General features: G+C 41.9%; 1 protein-coding gene across 2 annotated transcripts; it reads right to left on the bottom strand.

The window, feature by feature from the left end:
• Positions 1-481: 481 nt before the first annotated feature.
• LOC129820985 (T-box transcription factor TBX15-like) lies at positions 482-23,189 on the bottom strand. 2 transcript variants are annotated; one of them, XM_055878170.1, is made up of 8 exons: positions 22,705-23,189; positions 15,096-15,303; positions 12,136-12,237; positions 7,576-7,759; positions 5,870-6,037; positions 5,483-5,547; positions 3,990-4,087; positions 482-2,553 (listed from the first exon to the last, which is right to left on the bottom strand). In XM_055878170.1, the coding sequence occupies exons 1-8, from the start codon at positions 22,904-22,906 to the stop codon at positions 1,727-1,729; spliced, it is 1,854 nt and encodes a 617-aa protein (XP_055734145.1). In that variant the 5' UTR covers positions 22,907-23,189; the 3' UTR covers positions 482-1,726. The 2 variants fall into 2 exon arrangements, with proteins under 2 accessions (XP_055734145.1, XP_055734146.1); XM_055878171.1 differs by having other exon boundaries at positions 7,588-7,759.

Raw genomic sequence — 23,189 nt, 5'->3', positions numbered from 1 at the left:
GCAGATGTGTTGAGTCATTGGTTCAAACCAACCAGGGCAGATGTGTTGAGTCATTGGTTCAAACCAACCAGGGCAGATGTGTTGAGTCATTGGTTCAAACCAACCAGGGCAGATGTGTTTACAGGACCTTGGGATAATAAATAAGACCATTCTTGGATACTTTTTCTAAAATACACAATATTCTGGTATATCTTTCTCCATCTTTACTGTTCCATACTTGCATAGTTAGAGTATTGCAGATTTCTGATGATAAAGCCACAGTCAGTAAGATTTCCTGTTATTTAAACTAATTAAATAAACCCCATGGATGTTGAATGATATGGTACCATATGGTAGAGTATCGTTGTAATTGTTAGTAAGTGATATTTGAATAAGAAAATGTCAGAGGATGCATTTGCTCTATTCTTTGTGTTTTTGTTAGTGGTCCACTCGGATGGTACGCGCATCCTATAGTGATGGCTGTAAATGAATCAAAACCATGTAAATGAATTAAAATGTTTATTGAACTTTACTGTGCTTGGCACCTGTATTTACATTTTTTTTTTAAATGCCTTTCTAAAGAATACTTTTTGATATTTCCCTTTTTTCCACACATTTGTCTTCATGATAGATTGGCCAATATAATGGCATTATTGCTTGGCACTTAAATACGCTTATCTACAACACACCAAAACATACTTTAATTACTCTGTTCTCCTATTGTATATTTAAAACATTTCACACAACAATTTTAAAGCGTATGGTTTTTACTTGCATTCTCTATCTTATATATGCTTTTTAAAAGGTAATCACCTCAAAATTGTGAAGCCATTCCAGTCTGTGAGGAAAGGAGTTGATAAGATTGTGGTGATTTCACTGTATGTTCAGTGTCCCCTTGAACAGAGCCTCTCATTCAGCATGTCCACTGAGAGATGCAGGGCCAACAACTGGGCCCCTGTCGGACACACATAGTTCCTCCCTCACCCTGACCTGTAGGTCTTTGACTTCATCCCTCCAGTATGTGCTGTATTATATTATGTTCACCCTTTGTGCCTCATCCATCATCCTCCCTTCATCACCTCTGGGTGGCCAGAGGGAAAACCATATTGATCAGGCACTGTTAATATCCACAACCCTTTCAGTTCTCTCCCAATGTTGCCACAACGCTATAGAATAATGTTGCATAACTGTCCTGTTACAACTAGAGATGTGGAAGTGGAGGTGAAGTTTCTGGATCTCACGAAGCCCCTGTCACATCATGTCCGGGGCTGGATATAATCCATAGCAACAAGGCTGAGTTACTGTAGAGGCTGTCATTACTATTGCACCATAACAAATTCATGTGTTCACTCCTGAGAATCCCTGCACAGTAAGAGTATATGGGCTCCTCTCCTTCACGGATCCCTCTGTGTGTCCCCAATAGTGGGGTTAGTGTTCTGAACAGTTACTGAGAGAGTCAGGTATACGGTTTGACTTCGCCTTTTTAACACTATTGTGGCAATTAAATAACAGTTTCACTCCGTTGAATAAAGCCTGTTGGGGGGAAATTCAAAACAACAAGCATCACGAGATGAAAAGTCATTTTTTGAAAGGTTCACTTTGTACGCTACCTCAGTATTACAAACGCTAAATGTAAAATGACTCAACATCAATAGCACATCTGAGATAACAGATTTATCGTAGAAGAAACATAACTTGTTGAAATAACAGGACAGCAAAAATTGGGTCAGAAGTGAGATCCTAGTTTTTACACGATGTGCATAGACATTTGAGAGGAGGAGCCATACTGCCGGCCATCACAGGAGCCTGCCCCCTGCTGGCCAGTGGAGGGATTGCCGATCATGTGCATGCTGTCCATGCCACCGTTGGACAGGTACTGGCGCTCGGCAAATGCCCCGGCAGGGGAAGAGGAACACAGGAGGCCGCCCTGGGGCTTCTCGGGGCTGGCAGCCAGACGAGGGGAGGTGGGGAAGTTGTATCCATACAGGTTGTAGGGGTTGTGGAGTGAGAAGGCGTTGTAGGACCCCTGTTGCACATGGTGGTGGCCCCCGCTGAACATGTGGGCGGATGAGGGGGAGGAGCCAGAGGAGGAAGAGCCAGAAGCAGAGCTAGAGCCCGCCTGCATCACATACTGCAGCTGGGAGGCTGGGAACGAGGTCAGCTGACCTCCATAGGCATCCATCTTTCCGCAAGCGCTTCCACTGCTGCCACCAGACAGTGAGCCATGGCCGCCCCCCTGCATTCCCGCAGCAATCAGGGAGGAAGTCCTCTGGGGCAGGAACGATTCAGACTGCTGGGTGGAGGCCACAGTGCCCCCTGCTGCCTGGAGGCGTCCGTAGGAGCTGTCAGCCAGGCCCCCGTAGCCCTGTAGGGCCGCCATGTTGCTGCGGGCGCAGGCCGGGTACTCAGACAACCCCATGCTGCACAACTGGCTCTCCCTGCAGCCCACGTTGAAGGTGTTGGGGGCCAGGTGAAAGGTAGGCGGTGAGCAGGAGGGGGACAGGAGGTGGGCTGCACCAGAAGGGGAGGGGGTTCCTGTGCTGGAGGTGGTGGGAGAGGTGCCCGTGCTTCCTCCTAAAAAACACACAGAGACACACAACGCAAAGACAGTGAGACAGAACCAACGCTACGGAGTGAAACAACAACACAAACACTGGCCAACAATCACACTCTGACAATATCTCTCATTTCAGCCTTTCGCCGCCCGAATGTCTCCTTCCAGCAACTGCTGCCGTTTGATCTTAACCGGTCAAATAAGAGAGTGCTGTTTAAGACTGGCGCATAAGCATCTTAATTCACATGTATTAAAGAATTCGATATTACACTTACTTGTAAATTGCAGCTGACTTCACCACCTTGACTTGCTCAACATCTGATTTTAAGGACTAATAGCATGACCGCATTACTTCTTTTAAATAGTACTATTTATGGGATCTTAAACCCTCTCATAAATAACAGTAATTGTTTCTGAGCATAAATGTGGCTTCAGTTTGGTACATTACATGTTGGGTCAACAGATCTCCGAGCTTGCCCCTTTTCTCAAAGAATCATGCATTCATAATTTAGATATGTATGACCGTAAAAATAAAAAACTCATCTTGGCACAGGTTAACATGCAATAAGTCAAGCTTTTGGAATCGACCGATAGCTGTGGGATATCACTCACATATTTCTTTATTAATGAGAATTTGGGCCGCATTCACTAAAATTCCATCTGAAACCAGCTAAAGAAAAAAAAACACTGCATAACTAACTAATTCAGGATTCTCTCTTGGCCAGAGTTCTGATTCTGACTGCGCCATATGCCTTTGATAATACAGCTGTGCTGTTCTGTTCAGCTCAGTTCTGCAAGTTTCTGTTGGTAAGGCGAGGAAGATATCACAGTGATGTCATGTTTTCCTTTCTGGTCGGCAGGGGTTAGAGCAGCGTTAGTGTTGCTGAGGGGAACGGTTGATTACCGCGCTGGAAGGCCGTCTGGTGGAGCTGGGGGGTGCTCAGTCCTTACGGAGCGCCCAAAGTTCATCAGAGGCGCGAAGACTTTAATTAACGTCTGATCGGTTTGGAGGAGTTTGTGATAACAAACAGATGTCGACACAGACAAAATACTGAGTGACCTAATGTCATCATGACCTTGGAGAAAGGAGTGCTGAAGAAATCGGCTTGCTTTAAGCATCGGGGGCCTGTGATACAAGCCATGAGTAGAGACACTGGGCTGTGCTCGCTGGGGAGATACGCATGCGACTTTCACTGATACCGCTCACGTCAAATAGCCGTCCAAAAGCCACAGGGGTCATTTAATTATTTTACTGTTAAGGTCCTGCAGAATGTGAAAAGTTCAGTACATTCCAAGTCAGACGGACATGCCAAAAGTGATGACCAGTGATGACCAGACTGATGAAGGACATAGATAATTGATGTGCTGTGAGGTAAGGGAAAGGAAAAGGTATGCAGTGACAGTGAGAGAGTGTAGATAGGAGATTAGGACATAGTTTAGATGCAGTTTTACACACCTTGCTGTTTCTGCATGTTGGTGAAGTCCTCAAACGTGAGTGTCCTCACAGGCGGTCTCCAGAATGCATAGGTCTCCATGATCGCCTCCAGACCAGTCCTGTGTGAGAGAGAGAACGAGAGACTGAAACAGTGGGGGAAAAGAAGAGGGTCAGTATGAGGGATGGGTTGGGTACATAAAACATAACAAGGGCGGGGCAATAGAAAGAGGAAGGAAGAGTTGTGACGGGAAAACAGATAGTCAAAAGAACAAGAGAGGCACATAGAGAAAGGAGGGAGTGTAAGTATGAGTGAGAGAGGTTGGAAAGAGAGAGGCAGAGAAGGAGAAGTGGAGTCAGACGGAGGAAACTGGAGCCATTAAAAGGAGCAGGTTTTTACTGTGATCATAAATCTGGGTGACATTTCATCTTGAACACGGTTCTCCTTCCTGCGTGATTTACTCCTGTGTGCCCTGCTGAGCCCTATCCCAGGGAAACGAGGGCCTGTCCCGACCATGTTATTTTAGGGCCAGTAACTCCCGGGCCATTCCAGCTCGTTAGCGCACTACGCTAATCACACTGGCCCTGGCCATCAGTGCGCTCATTCATAGTGCTCAGGATCAAAACCCAACAAATAAGCTATGCCCTGTTTTACCTCATAAAGTAATGTGTCACCAGCCAAAATCCAATTGACGACATAATCATAATTTAATGCCAGAGACGGATCTGTGTTAACATATAAATACATAGAGAACCAACTCTGTAGTTAATTGTACAATTTAGCTTGTGTAATATGTCCCTGTTTTTATTGATTTCAAATCGCTATACTGTGGCATTACTCCGCACAGTTTAACAGTGATGAGGTAAATTACTACCATGAGCAGGGTTAGGATTTGTGTAAAGATAAATACATTTTCTGTCTATAAATATCTTATTCCTGCATAATCTTTTAATCTGTAGTTTTCTGCAATGAAATTCTAATGCTAGTTCATAAACCCAGCACTCTAATGTTTGAAAAATGAAAAAAGATGTCTCAAATATCTGTGCCGAAAATGCACTCCAGATGGGAGGGGAGCTTTCATGTGCTGAGGGTCTGGTTCAGTGTTTCCCCCGCTATATATGATAATTCAGACACAGACAGACAGACAGACAGACAGACAGACAGACAGACAGACAGAAAGAGAGACAGAAAGAGAGACAGAGAGAGAGGCACACAGAGAGAGAGGCACACAGAGAGAGAGGCACACAGAGAGAGAGGCACACAGAGAAAAGGAGGGAAAGAGAGAGAGCCCTACCCAAAACATGTGGTTCTATCTCAGATGTAATGGGGTTTTCTTGGCAGGGGAGAGATGACTGATTTTATATGGAGCAGCATATGGGATTAGGTGGTATCTCCAGGGGATTATTTCCATATTAAAGGCCACGTTGGAGAAAATGAAAGATTTGCGCCACACAGCATGGCGAACGCTGAATCATGTTGTATTACACGGACCTCGGGTTACTGGAGATATATATACCTGTTTCTGCCTGAATCCCGAAATCCTTTAGCAAATGGGTTGCGGTCGATCTTTAGTCTTGTTATCTGCAGGAAAGAAAAACATTACAATCAAAACACATGACATAGCGATGACCAATGTACATGTTGGAGAGGGAAAAAACGGGTCAACATAACGTATTTTTTTTAATCGAAGAGGGACCTAATGAATGTATGAATGAAGAAAGAATTTCATGAAAATAAGAATTTGAGTTAATAATATTAATAATTGTTCATTTTCCATTCATAAACTGAATTGATGTTCACTTCCAGAAATGAAAATGAATTGATCCTAAGCCTGGTGCAGATAGACCCATTGAGTGGCAACATACCATTGTAGCAACAAAGAGAAAGGTGTCTGGTCTCAGACCTGTTGGTTCTGGTAGGCGGTGACAGTGGTGAAGACAGTCTCAGGGAAGCTGAAGGTCTTCACTCCCTCTCCGCTGGGAACAGGCTTGGTGGGGGACAGGTCACTGCTGAAGTCCTTCCTGATCACATGGACACGAGGCTGGTACTTATGCATGGAGTGGAGGATGATCTGAAACCACAGAGAGATCGTAATGATTACATTCTCTCTCTCTGTGTGTGTGTGTGTGTGTGTGTGTGTGTGTGTGTGTGTGTGTGTGTGTGTGTGTGTGTGTGTGTGTGTGTGTGTGTGTGTGTGTGTGTGTGTGTGTGTGTGTAAGTGTAAGTGTCTAAGCAAGTCTGAATTCATATCAGAGCTATATAATTAAGAGGAACATGAGTCCACACTTCTAATGAGAGAGGTGGTGAGGTAAGTATTTAACACCAGAGAGCAGAGCCGAGGAGTCAGGTTACGACGGCCCAGCCTTCCCTCCGGCTCTCTGTCTGCTCTTGATTACAGCCCGAGTGAGAAAGCCTCCTTGGAGCCGCAGACAACTAAGGGGGTCATTTCAAACAGAGATTGGGGAAACAGTACTGAATAACAGTGACAGTAAATGTAATATTCTAGCCAGGGCCCCCCCCCCATCACCTTCCCCTTGCCCCCCTGCTCGGCTCACGGGACCCTGCAGTTATGACCAAGGGTTCTGAGTCCTGCCTGGGCCTGAGTCAGGTCAACCCTGCCCCCGTCACACATACACACACTGAGCTCACAACAACACAGAGCAGCCAAGGGTCTTATCTGACAGATCTCTTGTCAAAACAATACATGTTGTAACGTCACTGACAGCCTTCTGTAGCAATGCAGTGATTTCAGCGACATATTTATATCTAATTTATGAATCACAAGCAAAAGCCAATCAGCTTGGAAAATCAGCAGCACATGAAACAGATGATTAATAACCAATAGCTACCGCTGTTGATGGTGAGGTTTGATAGTAGTCAGAGGAAGAAGAGAAGAGAGATGGGTCAGATACCAGCCTATCTGCGGTGAGGTTTCCCACACAGGAAGTTACAAAGTTAATTTCCTCTCGCCTCAAGGCCTCCAGGAGAACAAAGGCCTTATAACGAGGCTGTGGGAGAGGAAAAAGGGGCCTTGCCTGACTACCCTCAAAATACGCACCCACTGCTGCATCTGTTAATACATTTGTCAGAAGAATGGAGCTGCGATAGAATCAGCTGGCCGGATGGAAAACAGGCCCACATGAGGACCAGGGTGTGCCAGCCCACCAGCGCCGCACTGGCATCCCTAAATCAGGACCTCAATGGAGAAATGGGTATGCATTGGCTTTTGACTGTTTCAACAACTTGGTAATCAAACCAATCTGGCCTGTAACAGCACTGATTTCATGTCATGAGGAGAGCCATCATGTGCCATAACTACATCATGACCAATCAACTGTTTCAGTATCAGTCGATAAAGGCCGAAGTAGCAAAAACAGTCTCTCTTCTTCTCCAAGAATAGTCTCATCTATACATGGGTGGGGTGAAATAAATTCCCCTGTTATAATGTGAAGCACTTTGAGAAATACTGAAACAGTACAATTACTAATACATATTTATATTAGTGTAGAAGTGTAACAGTGTTCAAGTGTACAGGTGTAACAGTGTACAGGTGTAACAGTGTACAGGTGTAGGAGGGAGGCAATGGTATGTCAAGTTAAGCCGGCTCACCGGCTCACTCACATGGCCCTGGTCATCCAGCTCATTGTTGGTGAGTTTGAGTTTGTCGAAGCTGACCACCTGCCTCATCCAGGTGTCTCCAGAGGCCAGGGAGTCTGGGTGGATGTAGACCCGCGGGGGCACGGGGGAGTCTGCGTTCCCCGCCACCATCCACTTGGAGCTGTGGTACACATACCTGGACGACACACACACAGTGACAGACGTATCAGCACCAAACCACATTTCACATTTCATTTTCTGTTTTTTTTCAACAGGTTTTGCATGTTATTGGGAAGCATTGAAGTCTTGGACATCATGTGTCATTTGTTTCAGATGCAGGGCTTGTTCACAATAGAGACATCAAATATCCCCTCACACTACATATGCTTTTAATGACATATTATCAATTAAGCTTAGTCATAACATTTTATGTTGTATTGTAAGTTACGGTACAATTTGGCTGCCCCGCCCACCATAGAGCATTCCCCTCACTGACTGGCTGACTGACTGTAGCACGAGGTTGATTCCAGTCCACTGTAGCCCCAGGCACAGCTGTTTGCCTTTAGTTCTGGCCATGTGCACAGTTGAAAGTGCTTACTTGCAACGCCTCTGCCAAAGTCATCATTCAGCGGTATAACATGGACAAAACTCTAATTTGGCCTCTTTGTTATTACACAACCCTCTCGTCTCTCTCTCATACGCACACACACAGCCTTGACCCCCCTGTACACACCTACAAACACTCTCTCCACACACACACACACACACACAGACCCGACCCCAGACCAAACACACACACAGAATGCCAGGCGTTTGTGTAATTTCCTGTTTGGAGTGCTGTTTAGGGTTAAGCTCGGTGTAGCAGGGAAAGTGTTAAGGAAGAGAGAAACCTTAGCCCCAAACAGGACTGGAAATTTGATTAGTCCCCTTTCATCTTCCATAAATCTGCCATCTGGCTCCAGCACAATCAATAAAGATCTGACTTTATGTGACACCCTTTGGACAGATGAGGGGGGGGGGATATGCACGCCCCCTCATCCAACACCACACTTCCTATACACACACACACACACACACACACACACACACACACACAGACCATCGACACAACATATGTATGCATGCAACTCATCAAACAGATATATACTTTTATGGACAAACAGAAATTCAGACTGACACACACTTGCCAAACCCAGACTGGAAATTGGGTTACCTTACTGACAGAGTAAATATTACTATTACATTACCCTACAGGGTTGAGTTCATCAAGTCAAGTCTTCATATGTAAACATGTGTTTTCGTGTGTGTGTGTGTGTGTGTGTGTGTGTGCGTGCGTGCGTATTTGTGTTCACATATAGCGGACAAAGTCAATTTTAAGAGCTTGACATTGCTGGTCTGTGTCCTCAATGTGATTCAAACTTAAAACTTACCAACTGTCCACATAAAGGACACTTAATATATAGAGATTTAAAGAGCCCAGAAAAAACAAGAAGTTCCTAAAGAGAGGCAGAGAGCCTAAGTAAAGCAAGTAACGACTGTATTTCCAGACCCCAACTCTATGAGAACTATGAGACATTCCAGTGACAGCTCGGAGCTCAGTTTACAAAGCCCTGTGGTAAAGTCCCAAGCCGGGACGAAAATCCTATTTCATTTTACAAGATCTTTTGGCTTCTAAAAATCTTCCATGATATTTTGGTTCTCTAGACCGTTCACTCTCAGGCAAATGCTGCAGTCAATGAGAGCGCCAGGGTTCTACTGTGCTTCAATGAAAAAATGTAAATAAACAACTTGGGAAAAGAATACATAATGTTTAACTACTGAAAATGCATTGTTAAAGTGGTTCTTCAGTGTTCCGTTCAAGACAGCCAAGTTCTGTTTATCAAATAAAACTTAAACATAGTAAAAATGTCTGTAACAACAATAACATTAATCTATGTTATTGATATATAAACTGAAGATGTACTCTGTGTTCAATTTGAGATAAAATTAAACAAAGGCATGGTAACCCATCTGTAGCGCTGTTATAACGTTATTGCAACTATGACACTGCCGTTTTGTCTGTCACTCTGACACTGTCCTGAGATGGCTGAGATAACTTACATATATAAAACTAGTATTCCACCATGGTCAAATAGGTTAACAGTAAAAATGTGCTTTGCCATTTACACAGTGAATAAAGCTATCAATTTGATGGTCTCACTCGAACCATAAACACATCATGATAAATACTTTTCATTCTCCTCTGGTTCTCTGGAGCGCCAGACATTGTGTTCTATGCCAGAAATTCATTCAGATACTTTGCCTGGAGATATCCATCATAAAAACATATCCCCAAGATGGACATACAGTAAAGACCATTGTTTCAGGTTCCATTCAGATTTATGTGTATATCTGCATTTCTTATCACCATGTGAAATGATCTGTGCATGTTTTGTTTTTTTAACTACTGTCCCAAACCTATTATTTTTTGAATCAACAGTAGGCTATTTCATCCAAGATGGGGGAAGAGACTAGTTTGGTTTGACTGAATTAGAACATCAATCTCGGACATGGAGAGTGTCATGTCCCAATAATGCGTTGTATTGAATGAACAGTGCCTCCAGAAAGTATTCACACACTGTGACTTTTTCCAAATGTTGTTGTGTTACAGACTGAATTTAAAATGGGTAACATTGAGACGTTTTGTCACTGGCCTATGTAACCGGTGTGAATTGGCTAGCTAGTAAGCGGGTTGCGCGGTAATAGCGTTTCAATCGGTGACGTCACTCGCTCTGAGACCTTGAAGTAGTTGTTCCCCTTGCTCTGCAAGGACCGCGGCTTTTGTGGAGCGATGGGTAACGGTGCTTCGTGGGTGACTGTTGTTGATGTGTGCAGAGGGTCCCTGGTTTGAGACCAGGTAGGGGCGAGGAGAGGGACGGAAGCAAAACTGTTACACCTACACACAATACCCCATAACGTAAAAGTGGAATACTTATTTGAGAAATTTTTACAAATCAATAAAAAATATAAAAAATAAAATGTCTTGATTCAATACATGTTCAACCCATTTGTTATGGCAAGTCTAAATATGTTCAGGAGTAAAAATGTGCTTAACAAGTCACATATTAAGTTGCATGGACTCACTCTCGGTGCAATAATAATGTTTAACATGATTTTTGAATGACTACCTCATCTCTGTACCCCACATTTACAATTATCTGTAAGGTTCCTCAGTCAAGCAGTGAATTTCAAACAGATTCAACCACAAAGACAAGGGAGGTTTTGCAATGCCTCGCAAAGAAGGGCACCTGTTCGTTGATGGGTAAAATTTTAAAAAGCAGACATTGAATATCCCTTTGAGCATGGTGAAGTTATTAATTACACATCGGATGGTATATCAATACACTCAGTCAACACAAAGATACAGGCGTCCTTCCTAACTCAGTTGCCGGAGAGGAAGGAAACTGCGCCGGGATTTCACCATGGGGCCAATGGTGACTTTAAAACAGTTACAGAGTTTAATGGCTGTGATAGGAGAAAACTGAGGATGGATCAACAACCTTGTAGTTACGCCACAATACTAACCGAATTGGCAGAGTGAAAAGAAGGAAGCATGTACAGAATAAAAATATTCCAAAACATGCAACCTGTTTACAACAAGGCACTAAAGTACAGTAATACAGCAAAAAATCTGGCAAAGCAATTCACTTTTTGTCCTGAGTACAAAGTGTTATGTTTTGGGAAAATCCAATCCAATACATTACTGAGTACCACTCTCCATATTTCCAAGCATACTGGTGGCTGTATCATGTTATGGGTATGCTTGTAATCATTAAGGATGGGGAGTTTTTTAGGATAAAAAATAAATGGAATGGCGCTAAGCACAGGAAAAGTCCTAGAGGAAGAATTGATTCAGTCTGCTTTCCACTAGACACTGGGAGATGAAATCACTTTTCACCAGTACAATAACCTAAAACACAAGGCCAAATCTATTGCTTACCAAGAAGACAGTGAACAAGAAGACTGAGTTGCCAAGTTAAAGTTTTTACTTAAATCTACTTGAAAATCTATGGCAAGACCTGAAAATGCTTGTCTAGAAATTATCAACAACCAATTCCACAGAGCTTGAAGAATTTTGAAAAGAATTATGGGCAAATGTTGTACAATCCAGGTGTGGAAAGCTCTTAGAGACTTACCCAGAAAAACTCACAGCTGTAATCACTGCCAAAGGTGCTTCTACAAATTATTGACTAAGGGGCGTGAATAGTTAAGTAAATTAGATATTTCTGTATTTAAATTTCAATAAATGAGTTACAATTTCGAAGAACATGTTTTCACTTTGTCATTGTAGGGTATTGTGTGTAGATGGGTGTGACTTTTCTTTTTATTTAATCCATTTTGAATTCAGGCTGTAAAACAACTAAAAGTCAAGGTGTATTAATACTTTCTGAAGACACTGTATGTGTACATCACTGTGGATACATCATTGTACACACACATCTGAATGGGGGAGTTAGGAAATTAGTTGGGAAGTTAGGAAATGTTTGGAAGCGCTAAGAAGTGTGAGCATACCTTAAGAAGATAGGAGCATACCTGTATCTCTTATTGTCCACAGGAACAATGTCCATGGCTATGTAATACTGCTGATGGGGGTCAAGACCCACGATCTTTACTCTCATTGCAGGGAACATCCGCCTAAGAGAGGACAGAGAGAGAGAGAGAGAGAGAGGGAGAGAGGGAGAGAGAGAGAGTGTGTGTGATATTAGCAAACTAGCTTGCAAAGTTTAATATTGGATTATGAGTATCAGCATTAAAAAGGGGAAAAGAAACCCTGCACCATGCAGACATTAAGTATAATTAATGCAGACATTAAGTATAACGTCACTTGAAATACATTCTAGTGCACCACTGGGCTAATCACTGAGAAAATTCACAACACCCGAGAGAGACAAGGTTTGAAGTTTGACCAATGTCTTGCCAGTCATATGAGGTCATTTTCACCCCTCATCCCATCATAAAAGGGCTTAGATGCACAACTTTATGATAATTCATTAAAATGTCTATCAAAGTTCCATGTCTTCATTAAATAAATATTATTCTGATTTAAGAAAGTAGGTCATTTCATCCAAAGAAGATTGAAACTGTCTTGATGCACGAGCTGGCAACAAACTCACTCTTCCTTGACAATGTGTACCCAATCATGAGAAGTTCTTTTTTGTTATTCGACGCAAATCAAACCAGGAAAATAAGTTTAGAACGCAAACAGACGCCCTATTAAAAGTAGGACTGCATACACAGAGACATGTTCAACTTCATTCCTCGTTTTACACTTCAAAAGCTGCATTTTTATTTCATGTAAACGTCATACATCTTTTCCCTCATAATGAGAAAAGAGGGCTGTTTTCTTACTTCCTCCTCTGAATTTATAGGCTTATTATTAGCAGAGCCATGAAATACACGCAGCCAGTCCTGTAAACTCTAGGCCTACTGCATTGAAACAGGGACTGGTTCTATTTATGGAGCGATTAACAACGTAAATCTGATTCATGAATATCATGAAACAACGTTGATCATATATTGTTTAGGTAAATCTGATTTACGGGTTAGCTGTCAAGTTAGCGTACATGTAGTATTAACATAAGAGCAAACCGAAAAATACAACTTCACAACTTCACAGTACAACTTTAGAATATTATGCAATTTGATATTGGCCTAGGCCTACCAAAAGAACACGCAAACAACGTGGTCCTTGACATTTCTCCATAAAAACATGTAGACTAATTGGTCAGCTTCAAATAAAAGTTCGACAAAAATAAGTTCGACAAAAATAATCAAAAATAATGTATATCTGGTTTAACGAAATGGAAAGCATTTTCAATTGAGAAGAGAAATATGCGCATCCCTATGTTAGGCCATAGAACATTCCGCTCTGGCCTCGCTCTCTTCTGATGCGTGTTACATAGTCAGAGGAATTATCATATGTTTAATAAATGTGAATAATATCATAATATTTTTTGTTGTTAAAATTAATATCGTACTATCTTCTGTTGTTAAAGTGGTAGGTCTATATTAGCCTAGACGGGGACAAATCTAAAGGTTTGATGCTGATGTTTTTACTGGGCATCTATTTCTCCTTAATTGACATTAAATGGTAGCCTAAAACATAAGTAATATTTCTGATCCATAAAAAATGAAATCTATATATATGTATTTAAATGTGTTGAAGTCTCTGAACTCAAAACAGGGTGCTGAAATGGCCTTAAAGGAGTAGTTCACTATTTTAGAACTTGATGTTAGATGGTTCCTCACCCTGAAAATAAGAGAAACTGTAATCTATGGTTCAGTTATCGTTAAACCACTACGAACTTCAGCCAACTTTAGCCACCACAAACTAACAATCAATGGAAGTGATGGGGGCATGTGAGCATGTTTTTTGGGGGCCAAATCACCTTTAAGAAACATCAAACCAAACATGGAGTTGAGTTGAATTGATTTCAGGTGATTTGGACATTTTAAAAAATTAAACATACTCAGATTCTCCATCACTTCCATTGATTGGTGGCTTGTAGTGGCTAAGGTTAGCTGAAGTTTATAGTGGTAGTTTAAAGAAAACTGAGCTGTAAAATCAAGTGGCCTTTGAAACTAAAGTCAGTTAGGCCTAGGTTAGATAAACCTCTTCACCTTCTATCTGCAAATACCCTAATTTTGAAATAAACAAATATGTAAATAGGTTAATGTATTACAAACTATAGGCCTACAGAGGAACATGCTTTCCCAATGTTTTTCATTTGTTTCATGGAGGGAATAGTAATACCCTAGATCGCTTTATTTTTAGGCTTACTTTGTGAATAAGTGGACTTCATAAATTTCCTTGACGGCAAAAAAAATAAATCAAGCAATAAGTTCCCTTCTCATATTGCTTGATCGTAAAATTCAAAATGGACGGGAAATACATGCCCCCCCCCCCCCCCCCCCCCCCCCCGGTGAGAGCGCGCAGGGGAAAGGTCTTCCTGAGAACAGTGTAGGTTTAGTTATATGCTCGGTTTAGGTTGTAATTGCTACCCAAAAGGATAAGAAAACCGAAAACATGTTTCAAAGAGATTAATTAGAAACAGTTCCTTTCTTCGCCGGCTATTTTCTGACATCAGCCATGGAATACCCTCACACTTCATGTATGGCCTCTGATTGGAGCGGCCCTCGCACGTCCGGAGCCCTTTCCCCCATGTGCAACACATTAGCACCCCACAAAAACAGGGGTAATTCCCATAGAGGACGGGCATCTTCTGCGCAAAACTAGGTTTCGGTGTGCGTGTGTGCGTGTGCGTGTGGAAAAATGTAGCAATTATATTCAATTTTGCACAGAACTTCATAAACAATTTTGCGTCATCAGAGGCAATACACCTAGTCGTAAAACCTATAGAAAGCTAGGCCATATGCCTAGTCTATCCTATAGTAGGCCAACACAGAACATGTGTTCAGCGCAGCCTATTCCTAGAAGGAAATATAATATCAGATGAGTCCCTTAAATCATAAATATGCAGCAGTTGCTTTACCTCCCCGCTTTAGTGATGATCATCTCCGTGCCAATTTCATGGAAGCGCTTCCAGAGGTCTGCGCACTGCAGCTCCACCTGAATCTCCTCCATGGAGGCAGCGGGAGACGGCTCGCAGGCCGCCGGGGCCAGGTCCGCGGGGGAGCCGAAGGAGCACGACGTCCTCTCCGCCAAACCCTCGTCGTCTGATCCGGGGCTCGCCTCCGAATCTGTGGAGATTATCAAGATTATGAAAATGCAGCCACAGTAGAGCCGGGGCTTTAGGAAAATTGGCGTTGAGTATTGACCTGTTTTTTATGGTCTCTGGTATTGCCCGTTGAGGCCAAATCACCTGCAGCATGAACTCAGAGAAAGCACCAAAACTGGAGAAAATTGAAATCTGACTAAAACTATTCCATTTACGTTTGAAATGTCATAAAGTATCCAGGGGTATACAAAAAACAGAAGGGTAAAGCATGCATCAAACGAAATGGGTTTTGTACATGAAAACAAACGCCCACGAACAAAATAAAAAAAAGCTGAAAAATGAACCCAACTGAATGCCACGCCACAGTCAATGAGAGCATAAAAATATAAAGTATGACTAACAGACTCTTGCCCATATGAATTTAAGACGTATTATTCAAATAAACATACTCACGAACTACACACTTTAATTCATATTACTATGTATATAGTCTAATGTCATATATTACTACGCCATATGAAAAGGATCCACAACAAAGTTATAACAAAGGTCATATATTTGTTCCCATTAAATCTCTAATAGAGGCAACACAATAACAACAATGAAAATGGCAAAGAAGTGTAGCCTACATAAACAACATGAATTGACGAAATTTCCCAGATTAACTATTCCAGATCTTAGTTTCCAAATAAAGTCATGGAATCCAAAAGGGTTCCAAAATGGCTCTTTGGCTGTCCCCATAGGAGAACCCTTTTTGGTTCCAGGTAGAGTTCTATACAGTCTACTGTAAAGTTATGCATTCTATTTTTTATTAATGTACTGTCTCCTTTGTTTGTGCCAATATCGAATCAAATCAAACCAAATTGTATTAGTCACATGCGCTGAATACAACAGGTATAGGTAGACCTTACAGTGAAATGCTTACTTACGAGCCCCTAACCAACAATGCAGTTAAAAAAAATAAGGATAAGAATAAGAGATAAAAGTAACAAGTAATTAAAGAGCAGCAGTAAAATATCGATAGTGAGACTATATACAGGGGGGTACCGATACAGAGTTAATGTGCTGGGGCACCAGTTAGTTGAGGTAGTATGTACATGTAGGTAGAGTTATTAAAGTGACTATGCATAGATGACAATAGAGAGTAGCAGTGGTGTAAAGCGGCGGAGAGGTGGGGCAAAGCAAATAGTCTGGGTAGTCATTTGACTAGATGTTCAGGAGTCTTACGGCTCGGGGGTAGAAGCTGTTTAGAAGCCTAGACTTGGCGCTCCAGGACCTAGACTTGGCGCTCCAGTACCGCTTGCCGCGTGGTAGCAGAGAGAACAGTCTATGACATGGGAGGCTGGAGTCTTTGACAATTTTTAGGCCCTTCCTCTGATACCGCCTGGTATAGAAGTCCTGGATGGCAGGAAGCTTGGCCTCAGTGATGTACTGGGCCGTTCACACTACCCTCTGTAGTGCCTTGTGGTCGGAGGCCGAGCAGTTGCCATACCAGGCAGTGATGCAAGCAGTCAGGATGCTCTTGATGGTGCAGCTGTAGAACTTTTTGAGGATCTGAGGACCCATGCCAAATCTTTTCAGTCTCCTGAGGGGGAATAGGTTTTGTTGTGCCCTCTTCATGACTGTCTTGGTGTGCTTGGACCATGTTAGTTTGTTGGTGATGTGGACACCAAGGAACTTGAAGCTCTCAACCTGCTCCACTACAGCCCCGTCAATGAGAATGGGGGCATGCTTGGTCCTTATTTTCCTGTAGTCCACAATCATCTCCTTTGTCTTGATCACGTTGAGGGAGAGGTTGTTGTCCTGGCACCACACGGCCAGGTCTTTAACCTCTTCCTCTTAGGCGATCTCGTCGTTGTCTGTGATCAGGCCTACCACTGTTGTGTCATCGGCAAATTTAATGATGATGTTGGAGTCGTGCCTGGCCGTGCAGTCATGAATGAACAGGGAGTACAGGAGGGGACTGAGCATGCACCCCTGAGGGGCCCCTGCGATGAGGATCAGCGTGGCGGATGTGTTGTTACCTACCCTTACCACCTGGGGGGCGGCCCGTCAGAAAGTCCAGGATCCAGTTGCAGAGGGAGGTGTTTAGTCCCAGGGTTGTAATATTGTATTATTTATTGAGAGCCCTGACGTGAGTAGGTTGCGTTGGAAGGACACACCAAGTAAGCAGGGTTATGATGCAGATGCAGGACTGTTAAAGACTGGAGTGTGGCCCAGGACTAACCACCAAGTGATCACCAGCCCCAAAACAAGAGACAATAGCATTGAGTGGAGACATGAAGCCACTGCAGGCAGGACAGATACACCACAGAGACAGAGAGAAAGGGATGAGAGGGAGAGAGAGAGAGAGAGGGATGAGAGAGAGAGGGATTAGAGAGAGAGAGAGAGAGAGAGAGAGAGAGGTGGATGAGAGAGTAATATGAGAGAGAGAGAGCGAGAGAGAGGAAGAAAGAGAGCGAGAGAGAGATGCAGAGAAAAGGAGTGAGATATTTAAGGGAAAGACTTTTCGTCATCCACTTGAGAGATCCTTTCAGCGTATTGGCGGTGATGATCCTCTCCCTCACACCATGTGCCGAAGAACAAGGCAGACAGAGTGGCTGTTGATTTGGCCCATACAGCCCCACAGCCATCAGCCACACAGCGGGAGAGGCCAGACCAGATATCTGTGCCTGCTCAGAGCAACCATGACAGCCTGGTTGCTGCTGTCATCTCCGGCCTTTGCTGTCATCAAGCTGCGCTGCGTGCATCTACCAGCCCTCAATGAGTCACCACGTTGTCCCTCACATGTTACCAGACCAGTCCCTGTCCACCACAGTTATCCCACTGTCCCCCTACTCACTGACAGCCTGCTCTGTCTCACCCACTATAACCAGTCAGTACAGCTGAGCAACATAAGTGACAGAAACGACACACATCTATCCCACATTACACAGGATATTGCTGGGTAAAAATCAACATATCGAGAGAGAAATGGGGAGACAATGAAAGAGACGGAGTGAGAGGAAGAGAGGAACAAATAGATATATTTAAGGAAGTAGCACCTCACTGCAGCTAATAGAGAGAAAGGTGGAAGCAGTCAGAAATCTGGCGCTAACCTCAACTGCATGATTAATGCAGACCAACTACAATCATAGACAGTTGTCCAATAAAGACTGCACCAATCTCTGCTAAACTATGGAGAACAGCACTCACTTGTTCAAAACCCTATAAACTAACTTGTGGTTAGGCACAGAGAAACTTGTGTTGAACCTCATTAGACGGAGAACATTGATATTCCCTGTACGTCTACCAAGTTTGAAAAAAGAACAATAATGGTGTCTTCGGTTTGTCACAACAAGAAATCTAGATAGTTTGAATGTGAATTATAACACTTTTATAACACAAAGAATATTATGGATTTTAGCTTCTTATTCTCACACACAAACTCATTCACTATGTAATGATCTAATTCGAAAAAACATGCAAAAAATGCTAATTCGAAAAAACTAACAAATATGTGTGTGACTATTGAATTGGAACAATGGACTATTCACAGAGTATGACTAATCTGGTCTTTGGTGATAATTACACACTTGCCTTACAAGGTAAAGCCCTTCCTATGGAAACAGGTTCATGAATAGAAGATGCATTTAATACAGTTGTAACAGAGTGGGTAAGTAGCAATCTACCAACCATGAAATTGAAGAGTAACCCAATCCACAAGAAGCAGAACCACCTGTTTCTGCCTGAATTTAATTCAGACCCATGTTAGGGAGAGGCAATAAAATTAAGATTGAACCATTTTAATAGCGCACACATCTGTTGTCTTACATTTTGGCTTTTCTTCTCAGAGGCAGAATCTTTACATTTGAGTCTCTAATGTAGAAAATGTTTCTAGGATAATCAGTACCAAGTGACAATTTATATATCATACATTATATAATATATTATTATACAGAATAGGAAAACATATTTAAACCACAGAGTTAAATGAAGTACGGACAGAATTATCACAAAATCACAAATATATGGTTTAAAATAAAGATTAAACAGTTCAGTAGCCTATGCCTGTCTCTTAAAATCCAGTGTCACCACATAGACTGTAAAAATAAAAATACAAGTCTAAATTATTATCCATAATATAATTACCGATTCCCTGTGTGAGACATAGATGCTATACAAACCATTTAGTAATAGGCCAGTATCTTTAAGAGTGAGGCAATCTGCAATATGTTATATATATGTATTTTTAAATCAACAAGTACTCTGTCTTATTATTACAGGTTTTGTATGTTCTCTCTCTCGCACACACCTGAGAGTGCTGATATTTACATTTCAGGCAAGTAATTTAATATTGATAATAGTCCTTGCTTTGGAGGAGAAATTCTGCAGACAGGCCTACATGTGCTTATCTGAAACCAAGGTAATGTTTGTCATACATGTTGGTTCTCTGGGAAAACACATTGGGATTAATTCAGTTTAAGCTATTGTGTGGTGTTCTCACAATTTTGATATATTCTTCCAAGACGTGTCTTTCAATAAGAATGTTATATGACCATGTCGGTTTGAAAGCTTCACATGGAGGCAAAATCATTAAGTAAAAAGCCTAAACCGCACAAACTGACCACAGAGACGAGCTGTTTTCAATGATGGCTGGTCTACGCATCAACTGGAGGCTAGTCAAGGCTGGATACTCTCACACACAGCCTGCAACGCTGCCAGGAATCTGGCTCATAATGACTTGGAGCTCGTCGAGACAACGTGTCTTTTCAATTAACGACCACTCTAACTGGAACAGCTCATGTGAAAACGTGGAGGATATATCACCTGTATTTGACTGACTGGCTCGCTGTCCTATTGTCAATGGTAGTACCGATACCCTGCATCTCAGCTGTGAACTAATTTAGTTCGGTTCTCCTCGTTTGTGAGGCATCCACCAAATGCCCAACGCTTGGCGGCTGGCGCATTTCAGTCAGCAACCTCTGTGCGCGAGGGTCCAGTCATTTTGCTGACGGCTTCTCGACCATGCAGCTTGACCAGGCCTCAACAATGAATTGTAAAATTATAAATAAATATGTAGATCATAAAGCCATGCACGTAACGCTAAATGAGTCTACAATGATTTTAATGAACCAAATAATATATATATATAGGCATATAGCCTATAATGCAAAACGTTTTAGACCCTTTTAGATAATTAATGCAGGCCTACATATTTGAGATAAAGCCTTTTGTCTATAGGCTACAAGACCTATTGTAAAGCCAGTTGTAATGGGGATTGTTGGTTTACGTGTCTGTTGAAATTCAATGTAGGCTATAATGAGCTGAGAGGATATGTATCAATTTATATTAGGCCTACATTCATATTTGAGGCCAGAGGCGGTTAGAATAGGCCAGGTTATGGAATATCTCCATCGTCATGTAGTTAATAAAGTAAGGATATTCAAGCTCGAAGCCTCTTATGTCATTGTTGTCTGCTTTTGACATCAGTCTCTCCGATAAGATCAATGCAGTGTTCTTCAATTCAAACCTGCTCCAAATCCCACAAAACGTAGAAAATACGATATATTTGTGACATATAAAAGCTTTTCATGCAGATTTTGCTGTCTTCGTTAATAATTTAGAACATTCTATCATTTAAAATGATAGATAGGCCTATCATAACTTGAATATAATGTGACTTGCGCACTGTAGGCCTAGGCCTGCACTAACTTCGACCTATTGAAAATCCTGATAGGCTAAGTTACTTTCTTTGGCTTATTACAACATTTCCAACAAATAAAAAACGCAAAAAGATTTTTTAAAGATTTTTCGATTTTCGATTTATGGATATGAAATGTTTTAACAGTAATAAAAAGCCTGCGTAATTCATAGCAGGCCATTTTGGGATCAATTTTGGGATTTAGGCATACAAAATTCACAATCATCAATTTGAATGAAATATATATTGATGTCCCAATTATGTTTTAGGCTATTCTTTATACGCACCATTGCTCATATAGGTGAGTGCTACTTGGAGATTGAGGCCTGAGTCTCTACCCAATCGACGTTTTTCCTATAGCAAATATACTGCAAAAATACACATTTTTAAAACGTTTCAAAATAATACTAAGACCCAAGAATTGACTGAAAGCTGTGTTGATGTTTTCCTTAGACTTAAAGTAATCCACTGAACACATTTTTAGTAGGCCTATAGGTCAAACGCAGACGGGGGTTGCGTGTCCTTAATTTCACATAGCGAAATAGTTTATATTATTGGAAAAATAAACCAATACAACATAATAATACAAATAGTTTAAACGTACGTTTCATTGGCCTATTGTTTCCCAAATATGAACAATTATGGCGTTAGACTAGGTCTATATATGCTGTACGAAATTGGAATAGAAAATACAGGGCACACAGGCTAACCATGTGCAAACAACACACACACTCTCTTCACACACACATTGTCTTATATTATATTTGGACTCACCATTTTTTGGGGGGTATAAAAAAAACAGATTTGCCCTTTGATGGCTTATTTTTACGATATCTTGTATGTGACACTCTGCAAAAATGCATGATTTGCATTGAACCACAGAACCTACACTAATTCGTGTAACCTTGCTGCTAATGTAGGCCTATCCCATCTCTGCCAAATATCTCTCTCAATTCAAGACCATCTTAATATGTAAATATTAATTACAAGTGATCATGTCTCCACTGGCGTCACCTGTATGGCCAATTGTATTGTATCAATAGAGACCCTCTGGTCACACACTGGTTGAATCAACGTTGTTTGCGCGTCATTTCAATGAAATGACATTGAACCAACGTGCAATAGACGTTGAATTGACGTCTGTGCTCAGTGGGAAGGCACACGTGAAATAGATTTTACCCAGCTAGGCCTAATAGAGAGGGGGCACTGGCCTCACATGCATGTGTATGTTGTACCAATATGTAGTCATTTGTAAAACAATGGTAATACAACTTTTAATTAAGGTAACCATTTAAGATATGAATGAATATAGTAGCGCAATAAAAAAAAAATCCGTGACCTTCCACGAGAGGCTACTACTTTTCTGCGTGCTTCTACTGACAGGACAATTAATTTGTTAAAGCAATGGTTCTTATACAAAATCAATACTTTGTGGTTAACGGCTTTGATAGTTTACACAATGTTAATACACCACTATTAGGCCAAAGGTATATAGTTATGTTAAACTACAAACATATATTATTTACGGGCACTATTAACCTACAGTAGTAGGCTACTATATTATTCCACATTAGTTATCTGAGGAAAAAGTATAAGGACTCGTTATCTTTGAGATGGTGATGAAATGGTTGCCTTTTCTGTATTCCTCTTTTCCATGAGATATAATCCGTAGTTTTGTGATTGAAGCATAACAATATTCAACAACCCCAAAATATGAAGTGATGGTGGTTACGCACTGACCGGGCTCGATATCTAGACAATGCACAGGGTCGTCGCCGTCTCCTAATTGTCCGTTGGTGGCGAGGCTCTCCATAGACAACTCCAGCTCCTTTTCCTCCCAGGCGCGGAGCTTTCTCTTCTTGTTTGACCCGATCAGGGCTTCCACCGAAAAGGCGTGCGCTCTCGAGCTCAGAGCAGCGGCAGATCGCCTCCTGTCACTCATTTCTCCCAAGGCAAATCCACAAGAGGGAAAACAAAAACTCCGTCCAAGCAGTGAGCACAAGGAAAATGCGCACGTCAATGTTTACAACAGTGCAAAGAGTCGACAATGACGAAAGTAATCCGAAAACTATGACTATAAATGGTGGTTCAAACCTCTAACGATATGATATGCCATTTCTACGGCGCGTTTGATTGCTCGAAAGTAATGTTATCTATCGCTTTTGTCTCTCCGTCCTGCTTTTCTGCCTCTTCCTTTTTCTCTTTTTGTCCTTCACCCCGCTCTC

The sequence above is a fragment of the Salvelinus fontinalis genome, chromosome 23 (assembly GCF_029448725.1).
Source record: "Salvelinus fontinalis isolate EN_2023a chromosome 23, ASM2944872v1, whole genome shotgun sequence".
Classification (NCBI taxonomy): domain Eukaryota; kingdom Metazoa; phylum Chordata; class Actinopteri; order Salmoniformes; family Salmonidae; genus Salvelinus; species Salvelinus fontinalis.
This window is presented reverse-complemented; position numbering and strand designations above follow the sequence as displayed.